Source organism: Callorhinus ursinus, unplaced genomic scaffold (assembly GCF_003265705.2).
Source record: "Callorhinus ursinus isolate GAN/ISIS: 27379988/994484 unplaced genomic scaffold, GSC_fseal_2.0 scaffold75, whole genome shotgun sequence".
NCBI lineage: Eukaryota > Metazoa > Chordata > Mammalia > Carnivora > Otariidae > Callorhinus > Callorhinus ursinus.
This window is the reverse complement of record NW_027397137.1, coordinates 1,144,393-1,162,638: the sequence shown is the minus strand read 5'-3', so window position 1 is coordinate 1,162,638 and position 18,246 is coordinate 1,144,393. Positions and strand designations below refer to the sequence as shown.

The window sequence follows — 18,246 nt, the reverse complement described above, 5'->3', positions numbered from 1 at the left end:
AGCCAACCTGGAGCGCCTTGCTCTGGGTCGGTGCGCCTCCCGGCAGGGAACCGGCCATGCGCACTGGACTCGGGATTCAAAAACACCAGTACAGGGGCGAGTGCGACCGAGAGCGTGAAGGGACAGCTGCACTGCCGCGGGACCCGTTCGTTCGCTCGAGACGCGGCCAGGCGGATGGTGGGAGCCCCGAGCGCGCAGGCGAGCCGGCGGGAGGTTACCGGGCCGAAGTGCCCACGCTCAGCTCACCAGCGCGCAAGCGCGCGGACCTAGCGGCCCCGCTGCCCGGCTCAGCCAGTCCCAGGAGGCGCCGCGCGGGATCCCGGAGGCTGCGGGCTTGGCGCTGCGGCGGCGGCCGCGCGGAGCAGGTAACGGCCCGGCCCGGCCCCAGCCAGAGCCTCCTCCTCAAGCCTCCGGGCCTTCCGGTGCCGCCACTCAGCCCCGGCCCCTGCCCAGCTCGGGGGGCCGCGCCGCCTCGCTCTCGGTGGAGCTGGTAACGTAGCCGGGCCGCCGGCCGCCTCCTCCCGCAGAGCGTGGCCTCGCAGCCCGGACGGGGGCCCACGCCCTCGCCCGCCCTCGCCGCGCCGCCGGGGCCCCTCCTCACGCGGCCTGGCCGCCGGGGCGTTCGGGCAGGGGCGGCCCCGACCGGCCCCGGGGACCCGCGGCCGCCCGGCGCCGCCGTCAGCCCCGCCCCCCGCCCGCGGGCTTTGGCCAGTGCTTTGTTCCGGTGTGCGTCTGATGCCTTCAGGTTCGCGCCGGCCCACCCGCGTTAGCTTTGTTTCGCTTTTTCCTTGTGACTTTAGTGCTGACGTTTCCTTATCGCCAGCCCGTGGAAATGTGAGTTCTTTGAAATTTCTGCCCTGTGTTCCTCGCTCGCTCAGCCTTGGAGCGCTTTGTCCGCAGTTTCCCCCTCGCGCCACAGGTGACTTTCTTTAAGATGGGTGTTCCTCTGCTGAGCAAGACCGTGAACCTTTTTTTTTTTTTTCCTATCTACACTCGCTCCCTCGATAAATTCATCCAGCCTCATAGGCTCGTGACCCTTCTAAATGCCAACGAGCCCCAAAAGTGTGTCTCCAGCCCTGCCCCTGCCCCAGAACTTCAGACCTGCGTGCTCACCACGGCTCCGCCCCCATCCACACTTGGATGTCCAGGGGAAGCCCTGGCATTCCCTCCAACCTGCTCTTGCCACACCTTTACCCACCCCATTACTGGAAGCCATTCGCGCGGTGGTCCGGGCCTTGAGGTCCTCCTTGCTCCTGTTTTCCTCCCTCCCCACAATCAGTCCGTCAACACGTCCTTCGTATCATGCCCTGAAGAGAGGCACAGTCCCACCGTTTCTGCCAACCCCCACGATTGCCACCCCTGTCCAGGCCACCATCATCTCCTGCCTGCCAATTGGAATGTGGACAGTCTTACTCTGTGTTCCCATTCTCTGTCATTTCAAGTGAGTCAAGGTTTTCTTTTAAGGATATGAGTTTCATAGATTACGTAGATAAAGATAATTTTTCGTACGTATTTTGAAGATTGCAGCTTTTAAACAGGTAGCCAAAGCTGCATAAACACTGTAGTGTTAACAAGCTAAAAATGGAAAGATGCCCCTTAGCTTTCTTGGGTATATGACTGTGTCCCTGGATAGAACTTTGACAAGACCTTTAAAACCGTACAGAAGAGTAAAAGAATCCAGAGCCTCCTTCCAAGTGAGAAAAAGAAGACGCGGAGGAACTCAGGTTCTGTTTATTCCCCACTCTTTGGTTTTGGTTTTTTAGAGACGCACCAAAAGAGGCAGACTGAAATGGAGACCAGTGATCATCCCAGTGTTGGTCAGTTTGACAGTGAGTGCCTGGGCGCTGATGCTCTAGTCAGTCAGTCCCAGAGTGATGCAGGGATTGACAGGGACAGGTCCTTGCCCTCAGGGAGCTAATGGCCCCGACACACCTGTACCCTGCCAATCGCAAACCCCCCAGCTCCCATTTTTTCTCTTTTTCCTCAAGTGAGACCCCAATTAACAAAAGTAGCATGGTAGGATCACTGCAACTTGCAGAGGGGGCCATAGGATACTGCACATCATAAACCTCCCCTTTTACTCAGATTTGATCTCACACCTTCCCCTCGTGCAGTCACTTCCTAGAGGAACGAAAGCTGTCTGCCGGGTGTCTCCAAGCCCCCGCTACCACAACTACAGCCTTACCTACAGCCGTCCCCAGCTATCCCTCCCATCCAAGGCCCCCCCCGCCCCGGTGCTTTGGATAGCATCCCTACCCGCTTGTCAAAAACCTTATGACTTCCCTATCAGCTGTCACCTGTTCCATCTCAACTGGCTCTTTCCCTTTGGCTTTTAAACATGGTCCATTGTCCCGTCACAAAAGGAAGAAAAAAAAATCTCTCTTGACCCCCTGTTCCCCTTCATTTTCCAGCTATTGCTCAATCTCTCATTCCCTTTGACCGGCAAACTTTTTAAAGAATTGCTGTCTTCCGTGCATCCATTTCTTGTGTCTCATCCCTTAGCCCACTCTAGACTGCCTTCCACCCTCATCTCTATACTGAAACAAAAACCACTGATCAGACATTTCCAGGCCTCATCTTGCTCAGTCTCTTGGCAGCATTTAAATTTGGCACTGCTGCTCCCATCTCTTGAAACGCTGTCTTCCCTTGGCTTCTGTGCCCCCCTCCACCCAGCCGCTTTCTGCTTTTCCTGCTACCATGCTGCCTCCCTCTCCTTCTCTGGGCCCCTTAATATGGCAGTGTCTCAAAGCTCAGTCGGTTCTCATCACATTCTCTCCCCATGCTGCCTGTATCCGGACGTTAGGCACAAACCCATGCTCACCATCTTTATGCTCTGGACTCCCAACTTTATCTTTCCAGCTTGACCCTCTTTTCTGAGCTGACCCACATGTCCAGCTAGCGGGGTGGCCTTGCCTCTTAATACCTCTCAGACACCAACACCGTGTGCAGAAGACCAGTCTCCCGCCAGCCCTCCCAGCTGGGACCTCCTCCATCGGCAGCTGGGACTCCTCCCTGACCTTTCCCCTCACCCCGGCATCCGGTGGGTCACTGAGCACTGCCTCCTGTGCACCTCAGTCCGAGCTGCCCTCTTCTGCCGGCAGCCTTCTGAAATCCTCTCCTCTGGCTTTTCTCTTTTCTGTTTTCCACACTGCAGTCCAAGTAACCTTCAGGAAGCAGAGCAAATTATGTTCTCTCTTCCGCAGCCTCCCCCTTTTGCTCACTGCTAGCTCCCCGTTGCTCTTGGATTAATGACCCAAATCATAAACCTGCCCTCCAGCTGCTCACCCCCACCTACCTCTGGGGACTCATCGGGAACCCCTGGGACCCAGCCACATGGGCCCATCTACCCACCAGGCCTTGGAGCTGTCCTCTCTCCATCCACAATGGACTCCCTTCTTACCCTCCACTCCTTTTTGGGTGGTTAGTTCCCACTGACCTGTCATATCTCCGCTCAGATGGCCCTTCCATAGAACTTCCAAGGTCACCGTCTAGATCAGGTTTCTTTGTCATATATCTTCGCAGAACTGTATCTCTTTCCTCTAAAACACTTAGAACAGTCACCATTGTGATTATTTTATTACCATCATATAAGCTCCATGAAAAGAGAGGCGTTCGTTTGTGTTCGTGACACCCCCCCGTACCGCATACTGTTCTGGCGCGTAGAAAGCTCTCAGATACGTGTTGAAGGAATGAAGGAAATGAACATTTTAATGTGGAAGATGAATCAAGGTGGGGTATTTTAGTACAACTTATTAGAATAGAATAAAATTCTAGTAAATATCAGGTCAACAGTGGAAATTAAAAAGAAATGTGACAATGGCCACGAGAGGGAGGTGAAAATGCACACTTTCAGAAATTTAGCCCTTAACTCATTCAATTTTTGTTAGGTTCACGTGGTACATTGCACTTGCCACCACTTGGTGGAAGTAGAGAGACAGAGTTCCTCCTCCTTTTCTCATCCTGAAGGCGCTTCTTTGGAATATTCAGTCTGGTAAGGAATTCAGGGTTTTTGTTAAAAATAAATAAAATATATCAAGGTGTTAAATGACCAAACCTATATCACTTGTCTATAACCATCCAAACACTGAACATGGCACATTTTCATATTATCAAATAAAGCTTGAACTTTGATATGTGTATAGATAGGTATATTTAATTCATGGATTTTCGTGCGGGACTGGCCCTTAGGAGTTACTGAGCACAATTAGCTAACTTCAGGCGTTGAAGAGTTGAGGTCAAACAGCTGGCCATCCCGGCAGAGCTGGCACGAGAACTCACATGGCTGGCCACGCGTGCCTTCTTTTCTTCTTCTATAGCAGACTCCCTTTCTCCTTAAGCAGTGTTGATTCTTGAACTTCCCTTCTTCAATATGAGAATGACCAAAGTTCTGAAACAAAAAATTGGGACACATAATCTTAAAGGTGGGTGCGATGTTTGAAATAGTGTTTTTGAAAGCCTTTAAGATAGGTGATCATCTTACTGATAGGATACTATTTTTATAAGCTAAACGAAGAGCTTTGCTATTCATTTAATATTCTGCTTAATTTTGTGTCAAAGTGTCTGTGTTAAAGAGTTTTGTTAAAGAGTTCGGGCCTTCCTTTGTTCTGCAGGAAGACCCTCACCCTGCATCCGGCTGCTGCTTTCTCATGACCTGACTGTGGCCATGTTCCTGGGAGGAAGAGCCCTGAAATGACCCTGTGTCCTCCTCAGGCAGGGGGAGGCACGTGCGGTCTACCCGTCCCATCGTGGGGGATGTGAACCTTGATGACCTGGTCAGGGTGGTATCTGCCAGTTTTCTCTACAAGGTCACCATCTTTCCCTTTCTTTTTGATTAGTAGGATGCCGAATTCTGTTCCTTACCAGTCTGACATGTACTGGCCTTTAGCATCCATTGACAACTCCTGCCTGTCTCGACTACCTCTGTGATAGTTGTCAAACTGCCATCCTCTCTTCTCACCGCTCCTTGTTCGCGTATTAGTTGTCAGCCTACCGTAAGGAAGAGCCTTCTCTTCTTTCCTCATCCATTTGGTTATTCATTATGTCAGGATGGACTCACGGATTCCTACTTTATTGTAGTAGGTTGTCATCTTGTACCATCATTTATTTCGATGCTCAAATTCTCCTAGATTTGACCAGCGAGAACTTCATTAAGCGGGCTTCTGTGCCCTTTGACACACACCGGCCTTACCTTGGACTTGCCTTATCCCAGGCCTGGAGCTACCCGTTCCTCCAAGGAACCTGATTCTTCTTAATGGAAAATGGCATTTTAGTGGAGGTTGGTGCTCAGTGTGCTCATTGTTCCTGGGGGGCCATTGCTTCTAGGCCCTCTCAGGGAGCAGAGTTAGGAAAAATACACACACACATACACATAGATCTATAACTGTTTCTGTTTCCGTGTGTGTGTATTTTTAACCCAATATTCCTATTCAACACCTCAGGGTTTTTTCCACGTAAGTAAAACACTTGAAAGCGGAAAGAAACTTGGCCTCCATGATTCTAAATATATTTCCTCGATTAACTTCTTTGTGTAGTTAATTTCCCGACCTTGCCAGCTGCCTGCCAGCCCCTTGCCATTCTCTGCCATCTCCACCCCCACCCCTTCCCTGCCACCCAGCCTCTTATGTCAGCCTCCGGGCACACCTGCACCAAAAAAACCCTGTGCACAGGGTCAGCCTTCTTGCTTTTTCAGAATGTCCATCCTGAATGCTGGTGAGAATCCACTCTCTTCTCCAGTTAGTTTTTCCAAAGCCAACAATCCCACCTACTCCACAAGGTTGGTCATGTTTTTCCAAGATGTAGCCCAGGCGCGCTCAGGCAAGATGGTTTCTGGGAGCATTAAGTTACTTCTCCAAAGCATTTGAACTCCCCCTCCTCTTTGACTTTTTGAAATTTGTAATAGTGCATTTGATTTATATTCTAATAGCCTGCTCTTAGTCTCATTGTGATGCGTGATGTTTTTCCAGATTATCTGTATTAGTGTCCTGTGTCGGCTGTAACAAGCACAAACTCGGTGGCTTAAAACAACCCAAATCTATTCTCTTACAATTCTGGGGATCAGAAGTCTGAAATGAGTCTTATGGAGCTAACATTAAGGTGTCAGCAGGTCTGGTTCCTTCTGGAGGCTCCAGGGGTGAATCCTTTCCCTGGCCTTTTCCAGCTTCTAGAGAAGCCTGTCTGTGGCCTGTGACCCCTTCCTCCGTCTTCAAAGCCAGCAGCAAAGCATCTTTTTCTGACTCTGCTTCCTACATCATATTGCGTCTTCTGACCAGCTCTTTGAGGGTCCCCACCCCCATAGGCCCTTTGTTTACATCAGGCCCACATGGGTAATCTCCCCACCTCAGGGCCCTTCACCTGATCACTGCAAAGTCCCTCTTACTATACAGAGAAGTTCTGGCCACAGGGTCTAGGGAGTCACAGGTTCTGGGGATTAGGAGGACATCCTTGGAGTGACCTGGGAGCCTTATTCAGCCTACATGGTACCAAATGCAAGTCTTATATCTTAAAAATGGGACTTTAATTCCTTTCATTATGGCAGGTGATTGGCAACCTACAGACATTGATTAGAAAATGAACATCTCAGGGAGTCTGGGCGGTGCAGTCGGTTAAGCATCCAACTCTCGGTTTTGGCTCGGGTCATGCTCTCAGGATCCTGGGATCAAGCCCCGTGCTGGGCTCTGCTCTCAGCATGGAATCTGCTTGAGATTCTCTCTTCTCCCTCTGCCTCTCCCCACCCCAAACTCTGTCTCTCTCTTTCTCTAAAATAAATAAATCTCTAAAAAGAAAAGAAAATGAGCGTCTCTTAGGGTTTTTTATATATCCATACATGCAGAGATGTATTTCATTCTTTTATGTTTTACACTATGCATTGGAAGTACTATCATTAATCATAGTTATAATGATACATTATCCAAACCTTTAATTTTTGCCATTCTGATGGATTAAACTGGATTCTAATAGTTTTCATTTGTATTTCATTAATTAATTGAACATCTTTTTTTAAGATTTTATTTATTATTTGGGGGAGAGAGAGCATGAGCAGGGGGGAGGGTCAGAGGGAGGGGGAGAAGCAGGGCTCGATCCCAGGACCCTGAGATCATGACCTGAGCCAAAGGCAGACGCTTAACCAACTGAGCCACCCAGGTGCCTCTAACTGAACATCTTTTTAGGTATTCCTTGGTTGTCTGTGTTTCCGTATTGTGTTTGTTCTGTAATGTGTTCATATACTTTGCCCGTTTTACTAATGCAGTATTACACTTCTTTATAAATTAAGGAAATTAGCTCTTTGTCATATTTCTTGAAAATAGTTTTCCCATTTTCTAATGTGCCTTTCAACTTTGTGATTTTTTGTTGTTGTTGTACAGAAGCTTTAAGTTTTTGTGCAGCTGCTTTTATTATGTCCTTCGGTGGTTTATTTGTTTCCAACATTTACATTTTTACTCCGTCTGATATTTACTTTAGTGTAAGGAATGCAATAAGGATTTGCTTTTGGTTTGGTTTCCAGATGTCTAGCCTATCCCCCCCTCACCATTTATTGAATGTCCACTTTTCTCCACCTTTTATCTTACACTAGAATTCACTACGTATGTGCTTCTGTCTCTGAACTCTATTCTAGTACGTCTTTCTGTTTCTTCAAGCACTAGAATCGGGCTGTTTTAGTGCCTGGGCTTCTATCTCCACATCTAACAGAGGTCATCCATCCCATCCCCGTCACTCTTACTCAAAATCCTTTGGGCTCTCCCATATTTATTTTTCCATAAGAATTTAGTGTCATTTTGTCAAATTTCAAAAAAAAATTACTCTTGGCATTTTATTAGGAATATTTTGATTATGTAGATTAAAGTAGGGAGAATTTACAACTTTATCATCTGCGTCCTTATATAAGAACACAATACATCTTTCCACTTACATAAATCTTCTTTTATTTCTTTCAACAGTTTTAAAGTTTTTTCTATATTATTGGAATTAAACCTGTATTGGATGGTTTCAAATTCTTAGCTGATACAGTAAGCGGGATATTTTTATCTATTTTCTAAGTCATTTTCATTTGCATATAGAAATGATTGATTTTTACATCCATTTAGTAACTATAATTTTATTGAATGCTCTTTGTGTTATAGTGTTTTATAGGGTTTTGTAAGTATACAGTCATGCCATCTGCACATGATAATAATTTGCCTTTTCTTTCCAAATGTTTATGCCTCTTATTTCTTTCTCACATCTAATTTCACTGGCTACCGCCTCCAAAACAGTATTCATTAAGAGAAGTGATAGTCCTTAATCCTTGCAGCAATGTCAATTAATGTTTCACTATTAAGCATGAGGCTAGTTTTTAAGTTTGAGACATGTATTTGTTTATCATACTGGGAAAGCATTCATTTAGGGTACTTAGGGTATCTTAAGTTGAGTCAGGAGATGTGAAAACTTCGTCAAGAGTAATGGATATGGAGACAGGAATTAAGGATGCATGGAAGCACCCTGACCATTAATTTATTTAATCAATATTTATTGAACACTTATTATTTCCTGGGAACTTCTGGGCACTGAGGATGTGGCCGTAGACAAAACAGTCGAAATACTGCAATCATGAAGCACCTGTTTCAGTGGGGCAGTCAGGCAGCAGATAAGCTAAATAAGTATAGTATGTATTATATCAGGTAATGAGATGTGCTATAGGGAAAAATAAATTGGAAAAGGAAACAGCAAGTGTTGAAATATACAGCAATCCATAAACAAATGAGTATATATAAATTAATACTGATTCAAAATTTTTAACTTAGTCTTCTATATAAATGTTTATTTGTGAGATCTTGATATTTTCCTTTTGTAATATTCTAGGTTTTTTGAAATATATTCTTTCCTTAAAGAGAGACCAAAACATGTCAAAAAATAGTGCCCTGGAAACCTCATAAAGACTACAGTGTGAAGAACCCTCCGCTCAGAACATATAGTTGATCTTCATACATCTTAGGAACATTTGATAAAGGACAGCAGGTATGCACTAATTCATTTTAAAACATTTTAGCGTATTTTTTTGGTCTGCTTTTGTGCAAAAGCAGACTTGAAGACAACTACACAAAAGTGTGGTTTCAGGACGATTCAAATGTATATCTTGACCTTGAACATTCTTCTTTCTAATTCTATAATTAAACGATCATGATACACGAATGTATTGTTCTTCTGGGCAGCCATCCCTTCTTGTAGTGCGTCCCAGAAAAGCATATCATCAACTGGATTACATTTTTTCCATTTAAGCCGTGTTTTTAATTGTGGTTGTATTCCTGAGTCATAACAGCAAAGAAACCACTGTAAATCCTGTTATGATAGAAACAGTGCAATTATGCTTCGAGGGCAATCAAACAGGCACTTTTATACTCTAAACACTAGTTAGTGTTCAAAATATAAATGATACCAAAATCTGAACCATACACCACCATAAACTGGTGTATCAGAAACTAGTCTGCTTGCTCTATACTAAGCATTCATAACATAATTACTAACTACGTAGTTTTAAATCCTTGAAGGCAGAGGTTTGCCTTCTTCATAACCCCAGTGCCTGGTAGATACTAAATAAATGTTCTTTGACTGAACATTTTAATCAATAAGTTAATTAGCTAAAAACAATATTAGATGGTTGGCCTAAGACCTAGATTTTTCAGTAATGAACCACATAATCAGAAATCCATATGTGTGGAGCCTGCATATATTTTTAATTGATAACAATGAGGTATTGCCTAGTTATATTAATACAAAGACACTCAAAAGCAGTTTCATCAACTTAAAAGTGTATTTATAGACCTGATACTAGTCATCAATCCAATTTTAACAGATCAATGAGAAAACTGGTGTTTAACAGACTGACTATCCCAGACGGCTGCTTGATACAAGCATTTACAGTACATCTCATTGCTGACTAGCAATAACCAAAAATTACACTTCATTTTACATTGTCCATGATGGATCTCATACATCAGTGTCATGAAAAAGAATGGAATTATCACAGGTGAACCAAAACAGACCCATATTAAGGTCCTATAGGTAGAAATTTTAGAATAGTTCTGGGGTCCTGGGACTTCCAAAATTCTAAGAATGTTCTGTCTCTTTAGTGGGTATCGTTTATGTTAACGTCAAGTAATTCTTTTGGTAACTGAACCATCCTGAGAAAATATATCTATGCCTGTGTAACAAATGACCCAAAAACTAAACAGATTAAAACAATAATGTGGTTGACCACCACTCCAAAAACTGTTTTGATAAGATCATGTTTTGATTAAAATTAATGGATTAGTATTTCCTTACACCACACACAAAAATAGACTCAAAATGGTTGAAAGACCTAAATGTGAGACAGGAGTCCATCAAAATCCTAAAGGAGAACACAGGCAGCAACCTCTTCAACCTCAGCCACAGCAACGTCTTCCTAGAAACATCGCCAAAGGCAAGGGAAGCCAGGGCAAAAATGAACTATTGGGACTTCGTCAAGATAAAAAGCTTTTGCACAGCAAAAGAAACAGTCCACAAAACCAAAAGACAACCGACAGAATGGGAGAAGATATTGGCAAATGACATATCAGATAAAGGGCTAGTATCCAAAATCTAAAAAGAACTTATCAAACTCAACGCCCAAAGAACAAATAATCCAATCAAGAAATGGGCAGAAGACATGAACAGACATTTTTCCAAAGAAGACATCCAAATGGCCAACAGACACATGAAAAAGTGCTTGACATCGCTCGAAATCAGGGAAATCCAAATCAAAACCTCAATGAGATACCACCTCACATCAGTCAGAATGGCTAAAATTAACACGTCAGGAAACTACAGATGTTGGCAGGGATGTGGAGAAAGGGGAACCCTCCTACACTGTTGGTGGGAATGCAAGCTGGTGCAGCCACTCTGGAAAACAGTATGGAGGTTCCTCAAACAGTTGAAAATAGAGCTACCATACGATCCAGCAATTGCACTCCTGGGTATTTACCCCAAAGATACAAATGTAGGGATCCGAAGGGGTACATGCACCCCGATGTTTATAGCAGCAATGTCCACACTAGCCAAACTGTGGAAAGAGCCAAGATGTCCATCGACAGATGAATGGATAAAGAAGATGTGGTATATGTATACAATGGAATATTATGCAGACATCAAAAGGAATGAGATCTTGCCCTTTGCAACGATGTGGATGGAACTGGAGGGTATTATGCTGAGTGAAATAGGCCAATCAGAGAAAGACATGTATCATATGATCTTACTGATACGAGGAATTCTTAATCTCAGGAAACAGACTGAGGGTTGCTGGAGTTGTGGAGGGTGGGAGGGATGGGGTGGCTGGGTGATAGACACTGGGGAGGGTATGTGCTATGGTGAGTGCTGTGAATTGTGCAAGACTGTTGAATCACAGACCTGTACCTCTGAAACAAATAATCCATTCTATGTTAAAAAAAAAAAGAAGAAGAAGAAGAAGAAGATAGCAGGAGGGGAAGAATGAAGGTGGGGAATCGGAGGGGGAGACGAACCAGGAGAGACAATGGACTCTGAAAAACAAACTGAGGGTTCTAGAGGGGAGGGGGGTGTGGGGATGGGTTAGCCTGGTGATGGGTATTAAGGAGGGCACGTTCTGCGTGGAGCACTGGGTGTTAAACGCAAACAATGAATCATGAAACACTACATCAAGAACTAATGATGTATGGTGATTAACATAACATAATAATAAAATATATATATATATGCTCTCAGTAAGGCAAATACATTGAACTATTGGATGCATTAAAAATGATCATTTAAATGTTGGTGAATCACCTAATAAACTCATTCAAGTGTTGGTACAATCATTACTGAACTGCTTAATATGAAACCGTCTGGTCCCCATTTTTCTCATAACCTGTTTTTGTCCAAGACTACTACTAATACTAAGAACAATTATCTTTCTATTTATTATAGCAGAAAGAAGCACATCAAGTTTACCTAAAAGCTGATATTAGTAACACTAACATTAATGAGTTCTAGTAAATCCCTGGGCCGGCCAGTTCACATCGTGGGCCTCACCAGGTTGTAAACATACTCTCTCAAAAGAATATAGCACTATGTAAAGCATTTATGACAACTTTTAAATTTAGTAAATTCCAAAACAATTAACATCTTAAGGATATGTATTGAAATTACAGTTTGTATTTACATCAGACCCACATGGGTAATCTCCTCACGTCAGGGCCCTTCACCTGATCACTGCAAAGTCCCTCTTACTACATAAAGTATTTGTGCCTTTTTAATTATGAGACAGTGATAGATCAATGAACCCAATAAATCCAAAGTTACTTATGTTTTTTTCAGTGAAATAGATTAGGTTGTAATAGTAGAGTGACTGTGCCTCACACCACGTACTATAGAAATGTATCAAAGGGGCCACCTGGGTGACTCGGTTAAGCGTCTGCCTTTGGCTTGGGTCATGGTCCTGGGGTCCTGGGATTGAGCCCTGTGTCAGGCTCCCTGCTCCTCGGGGAGTCTGCTTCTCCCTCTGCCTGCTGCACCCCCTGCTTGTGTGCTCGCTCTCTGTGTCAAATAAATAAATAAATAAATCTTTAAAAAAAAAAAAAAACAAGCTGACAGTATATCCACTAGATAATTGGTGACAATAAAGAATTTTCTATCCACCTATCACACACACACACACACACACACACACACACACACACACACATTTCTTTATACTAAGACCACATTTTGGCCCATCCTATGGAAACTATACCTATTTCATTAGGTGAATTAGTGAGCAAGAGAGATTATGGACAGTTTTGCTAATACGGCATCTCCTCACTGAGACATTTTTAATTGCATGTGATTTTTTCCAAGCATGTTAAAGGAGCTACAATTACTGCCTCCTAGCTATAGAGACCTTGCAAAATAGAGACAGTATACAGTGGAACAATTCAGCCATCAATAGAGACTTATGGTTCTTGCAAATCTAAATGAGGAGGGCAATAATGCTTTCAGATGCACCTTCTTTTTTTTAAGATTTTATTTATTTATTTGACAGAGAGAGAGAGAGAGACATAGCAAGAGAGGGAACACAAGCAGGAGGAGTGGGAGAGGGAGAGGTAGGCCCCCTGCAGAGCAGGGAGCCTGATGCAGGGCTTGATCCCAGGACCCCAGGATCATGACCTCAGCCGAGGGCAGACGCTCAACGACTGAACCACCCAGGCACCCCTGGATGCACCTTCTTTTTTATAGCTAAACCTATAAAGCCTTCCATTAGGGTACATTTTAATCTGATAGAACTGTTTTATGAGGGAGATTGTCTATAGACATTAAAGCTTATTTGGCTCCAGTGGATTCCCATTAGAATTTTTTCCTTTTGGGGCCCCTGGGTGGCTCAGTCAGTTGGGCTGCTGCCTTCGGCTCAGGTCATGATCCCAGGGTCCTGGGATTGAGCCCTGCATCATCAGGCTTCTTGCTCAGCGGGGAGCCTGCTTCTCCCCTGCCTGCCATTCCCCCTGCTTGGGCTTGCTCTCTCCTTCTCTGTGTGTGTGTCAAATAAATAAATAAAATCTTTAAAAAAAATTTTTTTAAAGAATTTTCCCCCTTTTTCTCCCTGTAATATCAATGTTGATTAAACAAAGAGACCAGGATGGCTAGCTTTCTGCTATATCAGACATGGGACAATCAAAGCTCATTTTAGCCCTTTGTGAGCATGTGATTCAGAGGGATTTTTTTTTTTAATGTAGATGGAGTGGAGTATAAACACATCGTCAAACCTCAATATTCTAATCTAAGAATGGAAAAGAATACTCCTCCACCCTAACCTCCTTATATTCATCATCTCCCTGTTCCTGTCATGTCAGATTCTAAGTGAGTTGTACTGATTAATCTGAAAGATTAAGGGATGAGTGATAATTTTCAATATAGTCTCAGATTTGGGGCTCAAGACTACAGGTAAAACATGAAAAGCTGAATAGCAAGTTTTTCCCATAGACTTGTCACAGGATTTGACATAATTTAACATTTTAAGGTTTCCGTGATAAATAAGTTGGGTCAAATTATGTCCACCTGGGGTCAAGTAGTATGGTTTACGTGAAAAAAAATTTCAAGGCCGACAGACCTGGATTCAAAACTCAGCTCTCCTACTCTAGATTTGTGACCTTGGACGGGTTCTTTCTGGGCTTGAGGGTGCTCATCTATAAAATAGGGTTACTAATACCCATTACACAGGACTGTCCTCATGATGAAGTAAGCTACTCTATGTAAGCTCCTAGCTCTGCTTGGCATACAGTGTACGGTAGTGACGGTGGTGATCATTATTCAAGCATTTGCAAATACTGATTGTGTGGCAGCACCCTGCTAGGCCTGAAGTTACAACAGGAACAAAACAGTCTCTATCTTTGGGGAGTTTTCAGTCAAAGGACGTTAGTCAAGCAATTGTTCCCAGTAAAATAGTCGATGGGGAAATAGACTGACTCATGGCTGCATCTCTCACATAAAGACACAGAGAATGCCCTGGAGAGTCCTGGCATTTGTCCTAGAATTACTCTTCCAAAAGGGAACTAGTTTTCATTGATTGCATACTTTGGTTCCGCGTTAGGTATTTACAAACACTGTCTCATTTCTCCCTATAATAACCCCATGGAATAGTGTTGTTAATCACGTTGTATAAATGGCCAAGATCACTTAACTAATTGACAGACTCAAGTTCAAACCCACGTCGGTCTGCCTTCAAAGTGTCACCTTCGACGGGCACACTCCCACTCTTGCAGCTGTTGGAAAATTTGTGACTGTAAATGAAACACACTCTTGAATTAAGCCTGTATCCTACAATGCTGGGATGGCTTTCTCAAAGGAGTGTTCTGAGGAAGGAGGAGGGAATTTTTATAGAGGCTTTAGAAGAAGAGGTCAGCCAAGAACACCTGGTCAAGAACTAATTCTTCTCAGAGATTAGTGGCTATTAGCTTCTCGCAGGGATGTGGATTTATCAGGATGGATGGGGAGCAAGTTAGGAGCTGAAGTCATGAACAAGAAAGGGTGAGGGGGAATCCCTCCCAGGAACAAGGACAGGGAAGGCTATGAGGGCCACAGCGGGACATTTTTGGTCCTTCGGGATCTCATACACCAACATCTCGGTCTCTTCTTAATCCATTTGCAAAGGTTCAAAAGTAAGGATCTTTGCCTGTGCGTCTGTCCACTGTTAAAACAGCAGAACGGGTCTGGAAAGATCGATTCTTTGCCTTAGGATGTGTGATGTTACCACCAGCGTGATGTTTGCTGTTGTGATGCTTAATGAAAAAACTCCCGACCTCGAAGGGGGAAAACATGAACAACTGCTTCACCCGTCTGAGCCCGTCCCCTTCACGTGGCCGGGAGTAGATGATGTGAACACAGCTTGTGGGAAGTAAAATCACTCACAAAAGATTAAGTACAATAATGATGTTAATAGTAGGATAATTGGGGCTAAGATTCCTGCAGCAGGGAGATGGTGAACCACCTCCTGTGTTCCATGAGACGAAGAGAAAGCTTGAGAGTCAAACCAAGGCAGAAAGAGGCAGAAACTGATTTACCAAAAAACCCCCCAAAAAACTCAGTAGAGAGGACATTAGATCCCTGTGGGGAAGTGTCTGGTGGCAGCTAATTTCTCTTTTGCTTTCTTGATAAAACAGAAGAATTGGGGGTATTAAATGAAAAAAAAAAAACAAAAAAAAAAAACCCTTGTAAAGCCCCTGGGAGATGATGAGTTTGTTCTGAGTGTGCTGATCTGACAGATCCTCACGGCATCATAGAGGATTGCAGAACCGTCTGGTGTGTAACTAAAGTTAGTGTTCTAGAGGGCCCACGTGTGGGGTCCTTCTTGTGTTTGATTGCATATTCTCTCCATTTTGAATTCTCACTTCGGACAACTAAGAGCTTATCAACAGTATCCAAAGTTCGTGTGCAGGGGCGCCCAGCTGGCTCAGTGGAGGGTGCGACTCTTGATCTCAGGGTTGTGAGTTTGAGCCCCACGTCGGGCATAGAGATTACTTGAGAAAAAAACCTTGAGTACATTGGAATCACGCTTTCTAAATTACTGTGGATAAGGGCCACGTGAGGAGCTATGTAGTAGCTGCCCTGAGCTATCTTGGAGCTGGACTCCACCTCAGAGAGCTAAATTTCCTATGAAACTTTCGTGTTCTTGGGGAGTGTGCATTTAACTGTGGGCTGTCATCTCTCCCAGGGCCCTTCGATCAAACAAGAAGGATGGAGTATTGCAGACCTCGTGGGGCGTGTGTAGGAGAGTTTGTGTGAGAGACACTGTCACCCAGCCTTGTTTGTCACACAAATTACTCCACTCAGTCAAGTTCAATACTACTGCCTAGGCTCTATACCAAGAACTTAAAAATAAAGTGGAAGTAAAATACAGTAACTTATTTTTCACTGAATGTTAATTAAGCAGGGTGCTAGGGTTACTTTAGCTGCATGGACCCCTGAAGCAGTATGTGAAAGTTGCTTTGGGGAGTGATTCACTGAACTAAAACACTCCTGATCTAAACATTCCTGAAGAACTACTATGTTTAAATCACATTGTACTTGTACTTAATTTGAATCTAATCTACCCGAAATAAAAGTGACTCTGTCTAGGTCTTAATTAAATTAAGTTTTTCAGCCATGGACTTCGGTTACAAGGACTTTGGACTATGTGGAATCTTTTGTCCCTGATGAGAAATTAGGATCACATCACAAAATTTCATTTTCATGTTTAGTTTTTAAACACATTTCTTTGAAGTCAGCTTTACTTTATTGTTGTTTAATTTCCAAGTAAGATTTTGCTTTTTCACATTGAATAGATAAATTTATAATAATTAGACAAACTTAGTTTTGATTTTTTCCAAATCCATTATTTATAGAAGTTCGGTCTTTGTGTAGCTGCAAATACAGTCAGTTCTTTATTAAACAAATGTGAACTTTCCATTGGATGGGTTGTCTTCAAAAAGCTTCCAACACTTGGATGATTTTTCCATGCAAATCAGCATGTTTTTCTGACTTGCTTCTCTCATCATGTAGCATATAATCACGGAAGTCATATTCATGTTATAATAGTCTAAATGAAGCACAGAAAGGAATGCAAATTTTTTAATTAAAATATAAAAAAGCCTTATAATCATGGATCAAGCGTACATCCCTGGGACCCACTCTTGCTCTTAATTTTAGAATGAATATGAACTCTAGAGAACTAGTAGATTAATTAGTTGTATTCCATACTATTTGTTTAATCTCAGAAGTGTGATTTCATCGCTAAGAAATAAAAGTATGTGCATCTCCACAAATATGTCTGACTTTCCTAAGTGTTGCACTTCATACAGGCCACCCACACTTACCACATACTGTCATTTTCTTAAAGGCAAAAAATGTCAGCATCTTTAGAAAACGAGGATGTAATTCACTAATTCATAAATTGTTGTCATTGTTGTTCTCTGATGTGAACCTTATCTTACATTACCTGTAAGCATAATCTCACCAAAGTTTGGTCTCAGGGGTCTCATATCTTAGGTGGGGAAAACATAAAAGCCAAACTGAGATTTTTTCCAGAAAATAACTTCAAAGGAATGTGTTGTTTCCCTTTCCTAGTCCTCCATTTATAGTTAAATATAATAAAGCATAGGTTCATTTTAATGTCAATAGCTGTAAATCTAAAAATACTTTTCTTCTGTCAGGTTGTTTACTATGTCTCTGGCTGGTCCAGCAGAAACAGACATAGACGGGCATCTCCCCGGTGCGGCATTAGGACCCAGTAGGATGGCCGCTGAGTGCGGGGGCTGCCTGGGCACAGGTGACTGTCCCAGTGGCAGTCCCGGGCACACCTCCGATAGGAGTGTTGACTATAGCAGATCCCAGTGTTCCTGCAGAAGTTTAAGTTCTCGCTGTGATTACTCAGAAGACTTTCTCTCTGAATGTTCAGAAACCGCTCTTAATAGAAATTATTTAGAGAAGCCAGTGATAAAAAAAAAAAAGGACGGGAAGAAAAAGTACGTTTCTAAAATCTCCCAGTCTAAAGGTAAGAAGCAACACTTCCCAAGCAAGACCAAATTTCTGTTTCTAATGACATTATTATTTAAGGCACTAGTATTTGAAGTAGTCCACATTCCGTTTTATTGTCCTCCCATGTTTTAAATGTGTCTGTATAGGGGAACTTTTATAGAAGGAATTAGAAAACAGAGAAATTAAGAATCATGACAAAACGGCAGGAAGTTAGGCTGAAAATGTAAAGCCTAGCCTTCTTGCCCAACTTACCCT

At 43.3% G+C, this 18,246-nt stretch overlaps 2 protein-coding genes across 4 annotated transcripts in view; one reads left to right on the top strand and one right to left on the bottom strand.

The window, feature by feature from the left end:
- Nucleotides 1-303: 303 nt before the first annotated feature.
- LCA5L (lebercilin LCA5 like) overlaps nucleotides 304-18,246 on the top strand; it is a 40,141-nt gene continuing 22,198 nt past the window's right edge. The window contains exons 1-5 of one of the 2 annotated variants that reach the window (XM_073887092.1): nucleotides 304-365; nucleotides 3,888-3,991; nucleotides 4,611-4,805; nucleotides 8,836-8,991; nucleotides 17,667-18,007. In XM_073887092.1, coding sequence (XP_073743193.1) covers nucleotides 17,677-18,007 — 331 coding nt within the window. In that variant the 5' untranslated portion in view covers nucleotides 304-365; nucleotides 3,888-3,991; nucleotides 4,611-4,805; nucleotides 8,836-8,991; nucleotides 17,667-17,676. Of the gene's footprint in view, nucleotides 366-3,627; nucleotides 3,992-4,610; nucleotides 4,806-8,835; nucleotides 8,992-17,666; nucleotides 18,008-18,246 lie in introns of those variants that run through there. The other variant, XM_073887093.1, reaches the window with a different exon arrangement.
- Nucleotides 4,021-18,246, bottom strand: part of GET1 (guided entry of tail-anchored proteins factor 1) — a 65,059-nt gene continuing 50,833 nt past the window's right edge. Inside the window, exon 5 of one of the 2 annotated variants that reach the window (XM_073887097.1) lies at nucleotides 4,021-4,387. In XM_073887097.1, coding sequence (XP_073743198.1) covers nucleotides 4,365-4,387 — 23 coding nt within the window. In that variant the 3' untranslated portion in view covers nucleotides 4,021-4,364. Of the gene's footprint in view, nucleotides 4,388-14,685; nucleotides 14,742-18,246 lie in introns of those variants that run through there. The other variant, XM_073887096.1, reaches the window with a different exon arrangement.